The 19,199-nt window shown below is 46.2% G+C and overlaps 1 protein-coding gene across 3 annotated transcripts in view; it reads left to right on the top strand.

Annotated features, from left to right (window-relative positions):
• The first annotated feature begins 234 nt into the window (after positions 1 to 234).
• The window catches only part of LOC139919856 (poliovirus receptor homolog), a 71,074-nt gene continuing 52,109 nt past the window's right edge, over positions 235 to 19,199 (top strand). For all 3 annotated transcript variants that reach the window (XR_013506886.1, XM_078286950.1, XM_071909718.2), the window contains exon 1: positions 235 to 632. Coding sequence is in view for 2 of the 3 variants with exons in the window: in XM_078286950.1 (XP_078143076.1) it covers positions 548 to 632 (85 nt within the window). In the remaining variant the exon portion in view is untranslated. The remainder of the gene's footprint in view (positions 633 to 19,199) is intronic.

Here is a 19,199-nt window from a genome sequence, read left to right as displayed (position 1 = left end):
TAAATGAAAATTTCGTGGTCAGTTTACTAGCTATCTCGCTGCAAGTAATGTTTTCACAAAGAAAATGCTTTTGGCAGTTTCAACAAGTAATTCCCCGAACTCTCCCCTGCCGGTCCGGGTCTAATTGTTTTGGGGAAGCAGGGCTGTGACGCCGCTCTATTTGATGACATCACACAGTCAGTCACCCAGTTGGACCGCCGAGCGCTGCTGGACTCAGTGAGGAACTAGTTGGCGGAGCGCAGAGAGCAACACTTCATTATATGCAAAGCACTATCTGGGGGAAATATTCACCTTTGCGCCGCCAAGACTAATTCGGAAGGATTTTCATTAATTTTAACAGACTCCGTTTTAAAGGCGCAGTAAAGGGCACTTGAAACGAGTATCTTTCTCGGACCCCTGGTTTGTCCTGTAGCGTAATAAGTTTTACCGGGAGAGAGTCAGGTCTTAGACAGAAATTGTTTTTATTCCCTTTTAAAGTCGTTGGTTAGATTTTACATTTTCGGAGAGACTGTGCGTGCCCGCTTTCATAAAGAGGACCATAATCACCATGGCGAGACATGACGCTCGAAATTGGCATGACTGCACAAAAATGATCGGACTCCTCAGCCTGGTCACGTCGATATTTATGCACGGTAAGAAATTGTTACTTGGATAACTTATCTGTCTACAACTCATCATTTCATTTCAGCATTTCGTTTCTTCTCTGAGCTCAAAAAAGAGAGGAAATAAATTTGTCCACCTGTCAGGGCGGGTGACAGGAGTAGAGAATTGGCCAGGTGATTCCTCACTGGCGAGGTTTCGAGCTTTGACCCATGAAAAATCTAAGCGTTGTAGTTGGACTTTGTTAAAAACATTTATGGGGGAGATGACAGAGTTGAAATTATCTCTTGGAATGCATTTTTTTTTATCAGGTATTCGGTCACGCATTATCTGTCTCGGTCCGTGACCCGAGTTTCGGTGACTCAACGCCATGTTTGGTTTTTCTAAGGTGTGGCTCTCTCGAGCAAGGTGTTTTTTTCCCAGGTGCCTTCCGGGCAAATAGTAGAGTCCTTCTGTCTCAATACTGAGTCACTGCTCCAGTCTGTCCTTGGTACTCACTCCCTGAAGCCACGCTTCTCCTTCGATTCCTTAACGTCCCCCTGCTCCTTTTCTTTCCTCTATCCGCACATCATCCTCTATTAGTTCCAGTTCACTTGAGAGAAATGGGGATGGAAACAACTCTTAATGTAGCCTACACTGTGAGCAACAGGGTGTAGCAACAAAAACTTCATTATTTACGCACATGAAAAAAACGTTTAACTAGGCTGGCTTAATTCAGTATCAACTTGGTCTAGCCTATGTAAGTTTGTCTTGCTTGTTCACTGCAAATATTTTGAACCACTCCCATGTATGCCTCCATTTACTGCTGAAGACCTGCTAGTATTACTTTAACAGGCCACTCTGCCTCTACGGCTACCTCTTATACAGGTGAATTATTTAGGTCTTTTCCATTCGGCTCGAGCTCAGGTGTAGCCTACAGGTAGTCTGCACCCAGCTCCTGAGACTTGTCCCGAAATGAGAGAAAACATTCCTGAAATGGATTTAACCTATTACCATATGAATGTGTGTAGCCCGAAACCAGTTCAACATTGTCCTCTGCTTTCTCGCTGGGCCTATTTGTTTTGTGCTGTAATTAGGGCAAGTATGTAGGACTAGAGCTAACTTCCTGGCATAGCAACAGTATAGGTCTTTAGTACTATACAGTAGCCTACTACAGTTGATTGTGGTGTTGTTGTTCATCACAGCCTATAAACACATTCACTCTCTTTTGACTTATTCATGCAGTGGACCTTTTATGCCCGATTCCATTTTACAGAGCATGAAGTGCTCTTAAGGGAGGGAGAAAAAGTGGGGAAAACAAAACAAAGGATTTTGCATATTTATGAGCAAGGAAAACGCACACTTAACCCGTAGAAATAAACACACCGGTCATTTTTTGTTTCATTTACGTAATTGTTTTCAAAGTGAACCTCTGGCCTCCTTTTGGGCACAGTTTTAGCTGTCACTGCTCTGAGACCGAACACCTAGTAAACTTTTCACTCCTACTTTGCATCTTTAGTTTTCCATTACCTCTGAAACTACGACAACAACCACTGCCACCTTCCATACTAGGTCTGAGAGTTTAGAAGTGGTTTTAATTCTCCACACAATGTTCAGTTTAATATGGCCCAGCTTTAATGTCAAAACTCAACATTGAGTTTGAAGGGTTTTTAATTAAGGTAGGCTTCTGTAGTCATATATATAAATGGAAGCTTCTAGGTGGGGGTCTGGTTTAAGCTCTGAAATTACACTGTAATTTCCCCCCCCTAATCAAGGTTGTGAGGGACCAATATGTGGGTCAGAAAAGCTTGTCCGATTACCATGGAGATGTTTTTATTGAAAGAGGGTTGGGCTTATAGGGGGGGGAGGGGGGGGGGGGGATGTGGCTGTAGCAGCGTTGTCTTTATGGCTGAGTAAGCTGCATGCGTGCAGGGGGTGGCTGGCTGGCTGTCTGCCTGAGAAACTGGTGGGCATGCGGGGGTCAGGGCCGGGGGAGGGAGCGCCTTAGTTTTCCGCTCGCATAGAAACCAATGCTGGTTTTCTTTACCTTGGTGCAGCATCCAGCAAAGCTACTTGAGATGCTCTTGATGGCTCTCGTCAGTTGCAAGGGAACAGGTGGCTGTTCGGGAGCCTGGTGCAGCGCATGGATTGTGGCGCAAGGCGTCTCAGGTTCGGTTGGAAACCTAAACTGATTCAGACAGGGGCGCCCCCCCCCCCCCCCCCCCCCCCCCCACCACACACACACACACACACACACCCCCACCCTCCCCATTTCCCCCGCCACCACTTGAAACCACCTCCCTCTCCCGCCATCCCTCACTCCCTCCCCCACCCCTCCCGCCCAGTACATACAGGGGCCTTGTTCTCTTGTCCTTTTATTTTCTGCTATCTTTCATGCGCTCCTGTCCGGTGCTTTTGTTTGAGCGACGTTAGTCATTGGTTTATTCAAATGGCCTCCCTCCCCCCTCTCCCAGCCTCCCTTTGGGCTCAAGGCCATGCTGTTTATGTCAGTGTGACTGTGACGGGGACGCAGAGGAAGAAAAGACAGACAGAAAAGGAACGACAACAGTTTTAGATGTGATCTCTCAGTGTGGTTGTGGGTTTCCCCTAGAATTTCTTTTCTGTAGGTTCTATGCTGCAACGCCATAATGGCTGATGTAGACATGTGAAACGGGTGAGGTGTTTTTTTTTGGCAACCAGCAGAAACTCTACTTGTACAATAACTGTAACCATTTCCGTCGACATACAAAGGTTCTGTGAACAATGTAATCTTGCCAAGCCTGGAACCATTCATCATTACCAGCAGAGAGGCAACATTACACTCTGTCTATTAAGAGGAATCTAATTGATGGCTCATGAGAAGAGTAGTCTTTTTTCCCCCCAATAAAAGAAGGAAAAACGAAGTCCTTAGTATCTCATTAGTCCCATGGCAGTAGAGCGAGGGGTTTCGGGCTTGGTGTGGTTTTTGTGTTAATGGTTGTCGAGGGTAGGTCCTATCATTATGTAAATGAGCTGTCCTAGCCCCTTCGCACCCGCCCTGTAAATGTCAGAAGGATTTTGAAAAGGTCAGCTGTGTGTCTGTGTGTGTGTGTGTGTGTGTGTGTGTGTGTGTGTGTGTGTGTGTGTTAGAAAGTCTTGCTCTCTGGTTGTGCCTAGATTCATCATTGGCCTTGACATGCGCTGGCTGACACAATCGTGCACACACACACACACACACACACATACACACACACACACACTCTCTCTTACTTAGGGGCCTGCCTGTTTAAATGACAGATCAATAGCCCTCCCCTTATAATCACCAGTAAGCATTAGTTGATTCAGACATAAAAGTGTGTTTGAATTTACGGCCTAATGGAGACGTGAGAGTGAAACCAAGTGAGTGTGTCTATCTGGACGCTGTGCGGCAATTGTGGCCCCATTAACACAGAATAACTGAATGATACAATGTCAAATATTTGGCATTTCAACAAATGAGCCTAATGATTTAGTCAGATTTTTATTATTACCTTTTATTTCACCAGGTAGGTCATTGAAAATAAATTATTTCAGCCTAGTAGAAATATTTAATGGCTGCATAGAGATAGAGTGCCTCTTATCCAGCAGTATACCAGCAATGGACGGAAAGCTCTTTAATAGATGTATTGAAAACATTTCAGCTGCAGACAGTTTTCATTTTTAAAAACATTTGGCATGGATGCCATATTGATTAAATAATTCGGGTCCTCAGCGTTTCAGCAGCTTTCAGTGTTTTAGACATAGAGAAATATTGATGAATGATGTTCAATGTAATTATCTCGCTCTGTAGACTTTTCATTACCAACGGGCAGAAACACAAAGGATACATCAGGTTATTGTTGACTTGGCAAATATTATTAGACAGGATGGATGGATCTGGAGAGAAGGGGGTCGATGAGCACCAGTCGCTGCATCTTTTTGCATTTTAAGAAGCACTGCTACTGGATCTAGAAGACAATTGAGTACATATATACACATACGCACACACACACACCCACAGCTGGTGATGAATGAGGGCAGTAACCTGAGGCTGCGCTGTAAGTCAGATGACATTCCAATAATAGGGAGTAGCCGTCACATTGCAGGATGAGAATGCGTGTGTGTTACTGTTTCCTTCAGGAAGTGGTGTGTGTCATCCTCATCACCAACCCTGCTATCTCCCACAGACATCGGATCTGAGGCCATCCTTTTTTATCTCTCCCTGCTCATTAAACTGACTCCCTCCTTTTTAAAGTATGCTTTTCCTGTAGTCACAAGTAATGATAGTGGCTTTCCTGCAATAACGGAGCCAAAACCGACAGCTCCGCGGCAGCTCTATTTCCATGTCGAAGTTTCCCTCGCTGCCCTCTGCCTACATGTACATGCTGAGTGAATGGCGGCCCACGGTGAGGTCACACTGAGAGCACCCCACAGGGATGTTTGTGTTTGGCTCCGAGGGATGCCAGATTGCTGGAGTCAGTCCCATCTAATCCAAAGGAAAATGAGTAGAAATCCCTCCTCTTGGAAGGAATGCCAAATGTCATTAACATGAATAGGGCAGCTGAAGGGTTTCCAAAAACACAACCATGCAGGGGTCGATGATGTTCCTGGCAGACGTCTTGGCTAAAGCTGCTATCTTCAACAAATCTGCAAACACAAACACACACACTGATATTAGTTCACTGCAAGAGACACATTCCATTATGTACTCCGCACTCCCACATGTTTGCAGATAATGGAGAATTTTAAGGCTCTTCTATTTGCTGAAATAGTACGCCAGCAGCTCATCGTTCTTGTATGAAAAACACCATAAGGTGTGCGGCAAAGTTTCTAGTTGCTTAGTCACACGCACACTCCCACATCATTAGTTAGATACCGTCTGCTCAAACCGCGTCTCCCTATGTCTAACAAACCCCAGATGGGTTTTCGGGGGATGCGATGTAAAACGTGGCTGTAGGTCAAACCCATTCCAGCTCAGCCAATTCTCAGAGTGAATGGCAATTCCAGTTGAACGCCCATTGAAAAGCAGCCAAACTCTTTAAAATAAAATCCTCTTAATTGACTAGACTTGGGAGATGCGTTTTCCCTGTGACCCCGGTGTAGTAACAGAACTGAGGAGGAGCAGCGGGGGAAGAGTGGGATGGTGAAGGGGGGGAGAGAATGACGACATTTTCACATTCCACACTACGGCATCTTGGCAGAGGGGATAAAGGAGGATTTGGAAGACTGTGTGAGGGAGTGAACCAGGGAGGCCAAGAATTATCAGCTCATTTGTAATTTAGTCGCACCGCCCTCCCCCTATTTTTCTCCCTCTCTCTTTAACATTCATGAGACACATTTTTAATAGTGAATGAGCCGTCCATTGTGGACGATAATGGACCGATTGAACTAACCTTTCTCTTTTTTTATTGTTACCTGACCTGCACCCTCTCTCTGTCATCTTTCTCTTCTTTCTTCTATCTTTCTCACACACTGTATTTCTGAAATCCTCCCTATAGTGTACTCAGCAGATCGCTGTGGAACTAAGCACGGAGGCCCTTGACAATGTCCTCAGCATGTCTACATACACACACACACACAGCAGCTCATTAGCAGTCACCTTAATGTGTCTAAATGTAGTGTGTGAGGTGGAAGGGCAGTGGTTTGCGTTATTGATCCGTTATTGACTGTTGAATGATGCAGTGCCCTTATGTGTTATTGAAAACATTTAGGGCCCGCTCTGTCGGCATGACAGCACCATGAAACATCTCTCTCTCTCTCTCTCTCTCTCTCTCTCTCTCTCTCTCTCTCTCTCTCTCTCTGTGTCCTCTCCACCCCCAGTCTGTAAAATGTCAAGCTGGTTTCACTGTTACTACCTCTACTGCGCCTTTCTTCACACCCTCTGTTCCTTTTATCAATATGTGCTACCACCAACATTATGGCTTGTCTTGTCCACTTTCGTTATCTATTTGCGCACCTATGCTTTCCTATTAACACACACACACACGCACGCGTACGCACACAGACGCTGCATCTTTGTCACATCTGACTTTGGCAAGGTCATGTCAAATTCGCACTTATCAGAGGCAGTGGACAGGCTGGCTAGGGGAGGAAATTGAATTTGGTGTGACAGGGCCCTGTCAGGTCTCTGGGAGCTAGATATGGAGTCATGCTCCCCAAAACCTTCTGCACACACCCAAGTGCTTTCAGTTCAATCGACTTTCTTCTTGTTCCTCACGCTTATCTAAGGGACAGGCCAAAATTACAAGCCATAATATAAAGAAAACGTATTCTTACATAGATATCATCTCTGAAATGTGAGATAAGAAAACAAAATTCACCGTAGCCAACTGAGATAATGCACAAACGCCTTTATTTTTCCTAAAGCCACATTGAGACTGTTCTTGTAGGTATCAGAAAACGAGCAGTACTGTTTTGATCAATCCTACAATGCTATCTGGCCACTGATATCAGCATTATCAACTCTGGTTCCCTTGTTGGTTTAAAAATGTGCTGGCACTCTATGCTAACACACAAACAAACAAACAAACGATCCTCTTGTTAGTCCCCAGAGCCTTGAATGGCAGAACCGTTTAAATTCTCTCTTGAAGCAGCCACCACAATAAGACGAACTGGAGGCAGCAGGTTTGTTATCAACTCAGTGTTTTGTCAACAGGGCTTGCCAACTGTTTGTTTGGTGTGGCTCCTCTGGGAACTCAGGTCTCCCCGAGTAGAAACTGTTTGTCCCATTCATCTCTTCAGCTGATTAGTCCAGCTTTGCCCCCCCCCCCCTCCCACACACACACACACACACACACACACACACACTGTCCATCTCTCTTGCATTTGCGTCTTTCCCTTCCTTCCTTTCATCCCTCCACTGCCTTCTCTCTCTTTCTCTGTTTACTTCCTATCCTAATGCTCTAACTTCCTCCACTCGGTAATTTGGTCCTTCTAATTGATCCATCTGCTCGGCAAACTGCTGTCTCTTACTGTATCTCTCTCTCTCTCTCTCTCTTTCCTCCTCTCATCCCTTTCTTTGTTCTTCTTCTGCTCTTTCCTTAGTCATCAATCCCTCGTTCCTCCTTCTGTAATTGGAATGTCTGTGGCCCTCCTCTATCCTCTTACTCTCTCTTTCCCCTTAATCTCTCTCTCTCTCTCTCTCTCTCTCTCTCTCTCTCTCTCTCTCTCTCTCTCTCTCTCTCTCTCTCTCTCTCCCTCCACCTCCCCTCCTCCCCCCTGTCCCACCGTCCAATTCCCCAGTTGTCTCTTCCACCTATGTCAAGCCCAGAGTTTCTCTTTAAGCCTATCCAAACTGCCTGTGCCACTTCCCCTCTCCCACTCTCATTTGCTCCCTCTGTCTCTCGCTCTACTTTTCTCCCATTCCTCCGTAACAGCCCCCTCCCTCCCTACAGACATTTGTATTGCAGGCATCTGTACCTTCCTACCTCCCCTAACGAGGTCTTCTGTTTTTTTCTCCTACACATCAATCATTCTCTCTCTGTCTCTCTCTCTCTCTCACTCACTTCCTACCTCTCTTTCTTTCTCCTCTAATGGTCCTCCGCAACTCCTCCCACTCCACCCTGGTGGGCATTTTTTTGAAGGTTAAGTTGCAGTGACAGTGCAACAGTGTTTCACCCCACCCACCCCTCCCCCCAGCCATCTCACCCTCCTCCTCTCCTCCGTCTCCTTCACCCAGGCTGCGGAATGACACTCGTCCACCACCCTTACACCACCTCTACATGCAAACGCACACACACACACACACACACACACACACACACACACACACACACACACACATACACACACACACAAGTCGCAGGAATCTTGAATCACTGATTACACAGGGAAGAAAACAGGAAGGGGGAGTGACGGAACAAAGTGAACCAGGAGAGTGAGCTAAGGAGGGAGGTAAGAAGGGGAAAGGGAGACAGATGTGGGATTTTTTTTTTAATAAGAGCTAACCTGTCGTGCGGAGCTGGGATCAGGCACACACTGTCCACACCCCTGCTGCTAGATGCTGTCACACTCGCCTCCCCCACAGGCAGTGACAAGGTCAGGAAGATAGCTTGACTCATCTAACAAGAAATCTCACACACAAGTGGAAATGAGATTATATTTGATGAGTTTATTCCCAAAACACTATATATCCATTTTGGGGTAAAAAGACCTTTTCCTGAACTTATATATTATACTTATATATATCTTAGTAAAAAAGTCTGTAATAGTGTTACCAACCGGCAGCTTAAGCTTACAGTGCTTTTAACGTATCCTTTAGAATATTGCATAATTATAGTATTTAGTTTTGTGCTATTTATAATTTTGTAAACAAGGTCACTTTTATTTTTACATGGTGCATATCTTATTGTGGAATGAAAGTTTTTCTGTCGACCCTGTCATAATCAGTTTTGATACCGCTGCATATTAAACATACACTCGCATAGAAGAACGTTAGTCAGCTGGCTGCTGGTCGACAGAACGATACACTTGGTGTTATAGCAACAGACACACTATTGTTCTCAGGCCTCGAGCTTTTAGACCCTCCTCCTCCTCTTCCTCCTCGGTTTCCTCGCCTCCCTTCTGACTCCCCCCGCTGTTCCCGCAGTCCAGGTGAGCCAACAGAGACCATTTGAAAAGGCCATCTATTGTCCCCTCCTCTACCCCCCTTCCCTTCCCCCCTCTCTGCCCTCCGCACCACACCTGTATCAATGGACAGACCTGCCTTTGAGTCGTCCCCCTGGAGGGAAAGTGGCTTTGTAAGAAGAGATGATTGCGTGGTGTTCTCGTGAAATGGGAGCCGATTGAGGGGCTTTTTTTGGTTGTTTGGATCGACCATTGTGTTTCGGTGACGTCTTTTAACAGACTTTCTTAGTGCGCGAGGTCCCCATGCTCTCCTCAACGTGCATTTGTGTGGAGAGTGTCACAATATGCGTCAGACGTCTTCCAGTTCCTGTCCTGTACGTATGTTTGCACTGTGCATGTATCATGCACATGCTCATTACTTGGCTGCTTGCTGCTTTGGCTTGCTATCGTGGCCTCTTTAGGAAGAGCTTGGGGGGAGGGGATGAGAGAGGAGAGAAGGAAACAGAGAAGGAAAAAGAGAAGGAGAGCGCGAGAGAGAATATCTCCTGTGCTGACTCGTGCTTGTCAGCAAAGCCCCCTGGGTGCGTGCTCTCTCCCTCAGGTCGCTGGGAGCATCTCCTGATTCCTGCTCCGTTTTAAAAGCTTTTAAAGGAATCACTTTCCTCCTTCCTCCTGTCCTCCCTCTCTTCCCACTTTCCTCCTCTCTCCACAAGCTTGCGGCTGATTCGTGCACCAGTGATTCATGAATTCATCTCTGGCACAGTCACTCCAGGGTGTGCGTGTGTCTGTGCGTGTGCGTGTGTGTGTGTGTGTGTGTGTGCGCGCGGCGGTCTGAGCGACAGAAGAGGGCTGCAGGGTAGGGGGGAAAGGTAGAGTGGGGGAAAGAGAAGGGGAATGCGCTGTGATGCCAGCCGTGATTAGAGCTGTAGCACTCGCCGTTTAAACACACATTTAAATAGACACTGCCTGGGGAAGGAGAGAAAGAGGGGTGTGTGGTGTGGTGTGGTGTGGTGGGAGGGGAGGGGGGGTGGTAGGGAGGAAGAGGAGGTGGTTCCTCTGCTGTGTAAACTAACACAAGCGTTCTCAATTGTTCTGGTTTTAAATAGAAGTCCCCCAGGCCCCACCTACCAACTTTCCCTTGTTCATTTGTTCTTGCAGTCTCCCTGTCTGTTTGTCTGTTTATCTCTCTCTCCTTTTCCCCACTTTCTCCCTCTCCCTTTCTTTTTTTTTCTTTTGACACAGAATTGCTTTATCTGGCATAGATTATTGATGTCCCCCGTAGATGTATTCCTCCCCGCCACGCTCCTCCATCCTCCTTCTCTGCATTCTTTTACATGACTCCCCCCTCTCTTGTGTCCTCTCATTTGGCCGTCATCCCTGTGCCAGTCAGTTCCCTTCCTCTCTTCCACTTTATCTCTCCTCCTCATTCCTTCCAGATGACTCTGTTTCTCCTGTCTGTACCCGTCTCCTTCCAGCCCATTGTGAGTTTGCTTCCTGCCCTCGCTCGATGCTCTCTCTCTCTGCGCCTCCTTTTCGTTTTCCAACTGTTTCCTCCCACCGCCACTCTTCCTTTTCCTCCCTGGACCTGACTTGGCCTGCTTGTCTCAGGTTGGAGTGTCCTACTTTGATTTCCTCTCCTGCTCTGCTCTCCGCTCCTCCTCCTTTTTTTCCCTTTGTTTATTTACATAGAGAGGGATGTCAGGATGGATTGATGGATGGCGAGAGGTCATGGGTGACGGGATGTGAGCGATTGACGGACCCTCCTGTCAGTCAAGAGACTACTTAAAGAATTGGCTGGTTCGTTATGGTAAAAAGGTCCTTTTGTAGGTGCTAGGCTTGACAGCTATATTTAATGGTTATATTAACATATTCAGCTCTTAGTGCCCATACTTCTCTCAGCTGTTGTCCTTTTGTTCCCTTTAGATCTAACATTATTTCCATAATGGCGACCTACAGGTCCTAACGAGCTAAAAGTAAACGATTCTTCAGATGTATATTGACATTTCAGAACATGGAACCTCTCCATCAATAGAGGCACTTCGCCGCACCACACGTCTGCCCTTTAAAAAGCCCGTCCCTTGTAGATGACATAATTATGTGGTGTCAAAGTGTGACAAGCTGAGCTTAGCTGCATTAGAAGAATTAATATGCACAGCGTAGGAGGGAGCCTGTCCATGATCTTCTAATGCTTATAGCCACTTAATCTGTGCTGCTCATCTTTGGGAGCCATCACACCATGGAGCAAGTTAACTCTGATGCCATCAAGGCTAATGGTAGGCTATCTTTGTTCCCAGTAGTTGGCATTAGTGCTCATATAATCAGCATCAGAATTGCGTTCATTCGTCAATTATAGTGAAAGCACTTTAAATTTGACTTGGTCAGCTGATGCCGAGTCTAGGGTTACGCTGACATTGGCCTTAAATTAAACATTGGTTATTGGCTGTCAGTGTCATCTGACACCTTTTTGATATGATGCAGTGAGTTCAATTACAAATTTGTTGTATAATTCAATATTGCACAGGTTGTCTATGGGAAGTCCTTAACCTGAGTTGATTTTAATGTAACATTTTGATTGCATTCCACACAAATACCCATTATTATTAAAATTATTGTTATAATTATTATCCTCGGTTTCAATGGAGAGTTTTAGTGTCTCATGGTCTAGGCTAAATGCGGTTTCAGAGACTTTCCCACTCTGCCGAAAATAATTATGGGGGAAACGGTCAATAATGATTTTAGAATATTTTGACATGCATAAAGTGGAATTATACAGTGCAAGATGTACAGTTAGACAAACAAAACTCTTAATTCAGTGTTGGTGTAAATTCACCTGGTAGCAGCATTGGATTTAACAGCAGCGGTGTAGGAGTGGAGCTGAAGTCCAGTAGTGCAGCTGCCCTCTGTGCCATATATCATAACACAAAGTACAGGTCAGCACAATGAGAGTAGCTTGAGATATTACAGAACACACAGCTTGAGATATTACAGAAGTACTCTTACTGAGGTGATAAGGTGTTTGTAGTAGTGGAGTTTGACGAAAGTGCAGTTTAACTTTGCTACAGCATTGTTTTAAGCATGGTTACAAACAGTGGCATCAAGGATTTTTCCATTTATTTTTGTTTGTGAGCTGTAGCCACAATGGTCAGTAAGAGCAACCATGCACTATTAGGCAACACCCCTTTGTTTAATACAGTATCTGAGCCATATCACTTATATGTGTTAGAAGTATTACTGATTGGACTTTGTTTTCAAAATGAAAGTTAGTGAGTCATAACACTGCGGATACGGGGGGTAACCAGTATTGACAGGGGCATGCGTGCTAAAAAATGGAGACATCCTATTCAAGTGAAATACCGCCCGGAGGACTTGCTGACAGATCGGAAGCGTGGGTCAGTCTAGCGCCAAATCATTAGATCACCTAGCAGCCGACAAACCCCATTCGCGCTGAATCTGTGATGGCAGAAGGGACAGGAGAAACGGGGTTGCAGAGAACATGCGAAAAAGACGGAGTAGAGCCGGATGAGAGGGGGGAAGAGGCAAGTGCAGGCCACGCTGTTGGAGGTAAATGTGTCTTGGCAGTAGCTAAAGGGAGAAAAGGGAGAAAAAGAGTGAGAGCGCGATGGCGGGAGGAGAGAGGAGCCTGTTACTGAACCATCAGTGGCGGTAATGAGACACAGGTGCAGCCTGTGGAACCACATAGCCTGTCAGAGAGGAAGAGAGGAGGAGGATGGAGGGGGGGATAGAGAGTGGAGTAGTGTAGAGGGAACAAGAGGGAAGAGTTAATGCAACATTTCACTTTGATAGAACATTATCACGTATTAGCATGCGCAGCCCCATAGGAGTTCATGAACAATCACCCACAAACATTAGCTACCCTCGGGATGTGTCATTACTCTGGGCGCACAGGCTTTTTCTGACTCTCCATTTGTTTACATCCATTTTAAGACCCTAGTATTAAATATCATACATCTAACGCATAAAAAAACAAATATAGGAAGCCTGTGTATGCTTGTCACGATCACACAGCTCTTAAATGTGTTGCGATCATGGTCAAAACTTGTGCGCTGCATGTAAAGGAACCATGACAATTAATTAACCACATGTTGTACTAATGGCATTTTGCTTGTAATTTACAAACCTGGACACAGAAAAAGCATTTTATCACGGTGTGTATTGGTGTGTATTAGTATGATTTATAGACTTGGTTTTCAAATTTATGGTAATGAGTGAAGAGCCAGGGAAAAGCTGCCAACTAATGTCAGCAGTTGACTGTTTATTAACTTCTCTGTGGGCATGCCTTCTGAAAACAAGAAGACGTGCTATTAAATTGAAATGTTGCCTCAGAATTGGTTAGCAGGAAGAAGGATGCAATGCGGAAAGGGTGAGGGGAGTGAGGAGGGAATGTAAGGTGACAGGTTGAGAGAGAGGAAAAGAGGCTGATCATTAGAAGAGGAAAGGGCACAAGCTGCAGAGGAAGAGGAGGTGTTGAGACAGTGTTGGAGGTATAGAATCAGAGGTGTGTGTGTGTGTGTGAGAGTGTGTGAGTGAGGATGTGAGCAGCACATACACACCCACTGCCGCAGGCAAGGCGAGGCGCTTACTGTCGCTGCTATCCTTGTTTTTCTGAGCCAAGTTCGAGAACAGTTAAAGGCGAGAACCAGATGGAGGGCTTGGGAAGGCAGGAATGCCCACAGTAAACAAGTGTGTGTGTGCGGGTGTGCGTGTTGTAGAGGGAGAGACCGAGAGCAGGTGCACAGCAAGTGCGTGTGGGTGCATGGCTTGTTTGAGCGTTAGACTTCAGAGAGAATAAGAGAATGGCCTTTGTATTCAGTCCATACTGAGTGAGTAAATATTTTGGAACGGCATGCTGTGTCGGTTGATTGTTCTCTTAGGCAGCAGGGGTGACGATGGAGGAGGGAGAGATAAGAGGAAAAGAGGTAGAGAGCTAAAGAGAGCTGCAAACCAGCAGCTATGTTTATCCCACCATGCAGAGATGCGAACACAATCTGAGCTTTGTCCTAAGCCTAGCCGAACTTAGCTTTAGAGCTAGCTGTGAGACCGCAGAGAGATGCTAGCATAAACTGCTTTGCTCTTTCCCCTTCATTTGCTGCCAAATGACATCGCTTACTCTGCTACAGGGTCGCCCTCGCTGCCAGTGGCTGCTATCATGAATGAACAATGTGTACTTCTCATGGTCCCTACTTCTCCTCAGGGTGCTTCTCCACAGGCTGAAAGTGTACACTATAGCACATGAAACTAGGTGTAAGATGATACTCACACTGAGGCAGGCTTGTTAGAGGCGTGTTTGATGTGGCTCATATTCTACCATGGGAACATGGTGTGAGCAAGAATAAACACGTGAAACACGCACACACGCACACCCCAACACAAACACACTTGCGACAGTGTGACCTCTCACCGCCCCCATAGCGTTGTATGTATTTTTTGCTATTGTGTTAGGACAGGGCGGCTCCAGTAGGGAACGAGGGATAAGAGGGGTCATTCATTCATCTCACATCTCACTCACACACACACACACACACACACACACACACACACACACACACACACACACACACCTCCCCCACAGGCCTTTCATCTTTACTCTCACAGGCTTCTCTTGTTCTGTCAGTCTCGCTGAAGAGAAAGAGGGAGAGGAAGGATGTAAGGGAGGGAAGGAGGGAGCGAGACGAGGGGGGGGGGGGGGGGGGTGGGATGAGGGAGGAGGAGAAGGACAACAAGTGATTCTAGATTCCTGCACCCTGCTAAACCACCTACCGGTATCCCAACCCCACCCCACCCCACCCCACCCCCCTACGTTTTGGGAAAGAGTAACAGGTTGCTGAAGCGCTCCCTTCCTTTTGTGTACTGCAGTCTCCATTTCCTCTTTTACCCCCCTCCGTCTCTTTAATTGTGTCTCTCTCTCCTTCCCATCTCATCTTCTCTGTGCCTCACCCTTGCCCCTTGCTCTCTCTCTCCCTCTCCCCCTCCCGCTCCTCCTCTGTCCATCCCTCGCTCTCCCTGGGGCTTGCCTCAGTGGGTCGGTTCCAGTCTGTCTGTTTGCTGATGACTCCACTTGGAGCAGATGTGATGCTCAGCAGCTGTTGCTCTGCTCTGCAGCATTCCCCCCCTATCCACATCTCTCTCTCTCTCTCTCTCTCTCTCTCTCTCTCTCTCTCTCTCTCTCTCTCTCTCTCTCTCTCTCTCTCTCTCTCTCTCTGTCTCCTCTCCTCTCTGTCTCTCATGTTCTTATTTACCTCCATGTGTTTTGAACCCTGCACTGCTTTTGTTCACCTCCAAAATTCGATTTTCAATTTTACTTTTCCCATTTCTTCCTCCCCACCACCCTCCCTCCTCACCACCTTTGTTTCACTTCTCTAGCCTTCCAAGCTCTTAACATTCAAAGCATATTGGGATTTTTGCCATAACCCTGGGTCTAGTGTGTGTGGATTCTCTGCATGTTTGTCTGGCAACACACAGAGAATCCACAGTGAGTGCCTTGTACTGTAATTGCTAATGTAAAAGAGACTAATAACTGTCACACTGTAGTCACATGAAATGAATTCTGGCCATTGATGGCAGTTAAGCAGAGGGGAGAGGGGTTTACTATGGTCCGTCCACAAATCTGATCAAATGGGAGAAATGTGAATGATTGTGTGTGTGCCCATCTGTTTGTTTGTGTGTGTGTGTGTGTGTGTTGGTTTGTTTATCCTCCCTATGACAGAATGTTGTTCAAAGCCTGAGCTAGAATTAGAACGCCTATGTTTAGCTTGATGTTAAGATGTATAGAGCCGAAGTGGGGCTTGATGTAGGTAGCCTGGAATACTTGGAGAATGATCAAGTGGGTTTTATTTAGGCTAGCTCCCATCAGTGGCCCGGGCTTCCTAGGATAGACTCATTAGAATCTTTATTGGCTCTCTCTCTCGCTGTCCATTTGTTCATCCCTTCTCTCTCTCTCTCTGAGGCAGTGGCTGGCTGGTGAACTGAGCATCCTCTGACAGGTGCCCTCTCATCTGAGATTAGAGGAGAAGAGGGCGAGAGGGAGAGGAATTGAGAGCGGGGGGGGCACGTCACTTTGATGGCTTTAGCCCAGAGAAATCTGGCTCTGGACAGGCATGTGGTTGTGTCTGTGTGGCGGGGCGCACGTGTGAGCGTGTGCATACATGTGCACGCGTGCCACATCTGTAATTGGATGCTGCAGCCGCCGCCGTGCTCACGGATCGTCCTCTGATCTTGTGGAAATCTGGGATCAGCGTGGCAGATCCGCTGCTAATCAGCACCCGGTGCCTGCGCCCGGCAACGTCAACGTGTGCTCTGCTCTGGAGCCTGGAATATCACTGCGCTCGGGATTTAATCGCTCTTGAAATCCCTTAATGGGAAATGTAACATGCAGTCTAATTTGAGGATGCTGAGATAAAACTTGTGTGTGCCGTTGTGACAGTGAGAGACTGTGTGGGTGTTTGCGGTGTTTGCTGTGTACATGACTGAAAGGACGATAAATGAGATATCGAGCGCCACTTTGCTCCTGCGCTCTCAGATGATAAGATTACCAGAAGGCCAGATCACCGTTGGCTCTCATTGCACTTTACCCTCTCTGGTTTCTCTCTCTTTGACCGGTGAGTATTCATGGCTGTATACGGTACAGCGTCATTGGGAAATTCATAAGGGGGAATCATCACTCATTCCTGGTTCCCCTTTGAGGACTGCGCTAATTAGCCGGCGTCTGTGATTAGCTGGCTTGCGTTTGATCTGCCTCATGCTCTCCCTCTCTGTCGAAAGGCTGTCTGCCTGTGCCGCAAGTCGGTTGTGAGGTGCCACACAGACACACACACACACACACACACACAGACTCACAAACAGACACACAAATACATACAGAGCAGCAGATTTTTCTCTGCCTTTGGATGACACTACAGGTGGCCTTAGATACACAGTATCACACACAAACAGACACACACACACGTGCGCGTCAGTAGAAAGAGTACAGGAGTTAATATTTTACTCCCGCATACCAGGAATCATGTTTACTTTCACTTAGAGAGTTTCAGCCTGTCAATGAAATTCCCCTAAAAGACCAGACATTACACTATGATTACTAAGGCAGCACTAAGGCAGGGCGTGGGTGGCTAACCGAGAAGTGGATTTACTTAACTTAACCCCGAGTGATTACAGCGGAAGATGGGAGAATTATGGATGTAATTAAATTTGTACAAATCCCCCTTTGCTCCCCCTTTGCATTAGATCTCAATAGCAAAGCACAGTGGGGGATATCCAGACTGCGCTGAAAATGACACAAATAGCAACAATTCTCTGGTGCGTGACAGAGCACTGTCTAATTACACAGACGCTGTGATATTGAAGGGCCTGCCTGTCCTTGAAGCCGGCCACTGGAGCATGGCAGGGCCATCTCTGTCTATTCATACCCCCATCTATCTAACCCTCACTTCCCAATCCTCTATCTGTCACTCTATCTTAAGGGGGTAGACAGTAAACAAAGCCAGCTCCTACCAAATGTAATGACAGGCTGACGGGGGACGGGTCCAGCAGTGTGTTTGTGTGTGTGTGTATGTTTTGTAGTGCTCCCCTTATTATCTCTGAGAAGTGGCTTCTTGGTAATTATCTGAGAGTCAGATCAGAGTAGGATCACTGACTGCCAAGCCATTTATAGGCTATAGGCGCAGACTTTCTCAGAGACATCCACTACTATCACTTTACCATGACTGCAGCCATGCAGCCAGACCGCCACATCTTTTCATTATCTGTTTTTTTTTGTTGTTGTCATAATGACTGGAGGGGATATATCAAGTTCTCAGCCTCTCCCCCTCTCATCTGTCTCCTTGAGCTGTATGTCTGACTGTCTGTGTATTAGTTGTTCATTCATCTATCTATCCATCCATCCCTCCCTCCCTCCTTCCCTCGGCATCAAAACAATACACCATGTTCCCAAGGCAAGTTGTCATAGTGACTGTTGTACAGAGAATAATCAAAGTCGATCTTCCTATTCAGTCGAGAGCGAAGGGATGGAGGGAGGGCCATAGATGGCTTGCATCTCATAGCACTACATCCTCAACCGCCCCAATCGTTTTATACCTTTCTACTTCAGTGTGCCTGATTGAAACCACAGTCCCTGTTCTCTTTCTCTCTCCCTTTCTTTCTGTCTTTAATCCCCTCCCTCCTTGGTATCACCTTTCCCCTCCTCCTGTGTGGGAGAGCTGATAGGAGGTGTGTGTGTGTGTGTTGAAGTGCAGGGTTTCATCTAACCTGCCTCCTATTGAGACTTGAGACAATGGCCCGTTCACCTCCACCCTCGCAGCTCACCGCAAAAACCTGCAGGGGGGAAACTCAAACGCATACAGTGCAACTGTTACAATACATAAAGCATGGTCTTTTTCCCTCTTTCCCATTTTTATTGCTCCAGTTATCTATTGTCTTCCACCTCTATCCTTTTGTTCTCTTTTCCCACTTCTTACCTGCCAGATGCACCTTGTTTACTTCTTGTTGCTGTCTTTCCACCCCAGTGTCGCTTTTATCTGTCTTGATGATAAAAGGACTCTCATTCCAAAATGTGTTGCTTCCAAAAATGCCACCTGATCTTCATAGTTCGATATTTCAGAAATACAAGTGATTATATCACCTATCATATGCAAAATAAATCACATATCACCTATCCACATGCTCAATAAATCATATATCATATTCTTACTATTTACTATGTCTGTAGTGTTCTATTAATTTCAGTCATAATTCATAGTGAGGTTTACTCTTATGCTAGCACTCACTTTGCAAGAGTAGACACAGTAGTCTTTTTTTTTTTTCTCTTTTTCTTTTCTTTTTTTTAATTGTGGGTGTCTCATTTTGGAACAGAACTCATGTGTTTCCTGCCTTTCCCCTGTTGTTTTTCTCTCAAATGACTTTCTCGGCAGCCTTCTTCTCCCTGTTCCTACACAGACTTGTCATCAGTAATTCATTCCAGCTGGTTGCTGGGTGATGTGATGGAGACAATCATCAGTTTATCATAATATTGGTGCACTCCTCCCTGTTTGTTTTTTTTGGTGCCT

This window comes from Centroberyx gerrardi, chromosome 12, assembly GCF_048128805.1.
Source record: "Centroberyx gerrardi isolate f3 chromosome 12, fCenGer3.hap1.cur.20231027, whole genome shotgun sequence".
NCBI lineage: Eukaryota > Metazoa > Chordata > Actinopteri > Beryciformes > Berycidae > Centroberyx > Centroberyx gerrardi.
The sequence above is the reverse complement of the archived record's forward strand: the minus strand, read 5'-3'. Positions and strand labels throughout refer to the sequence as shown.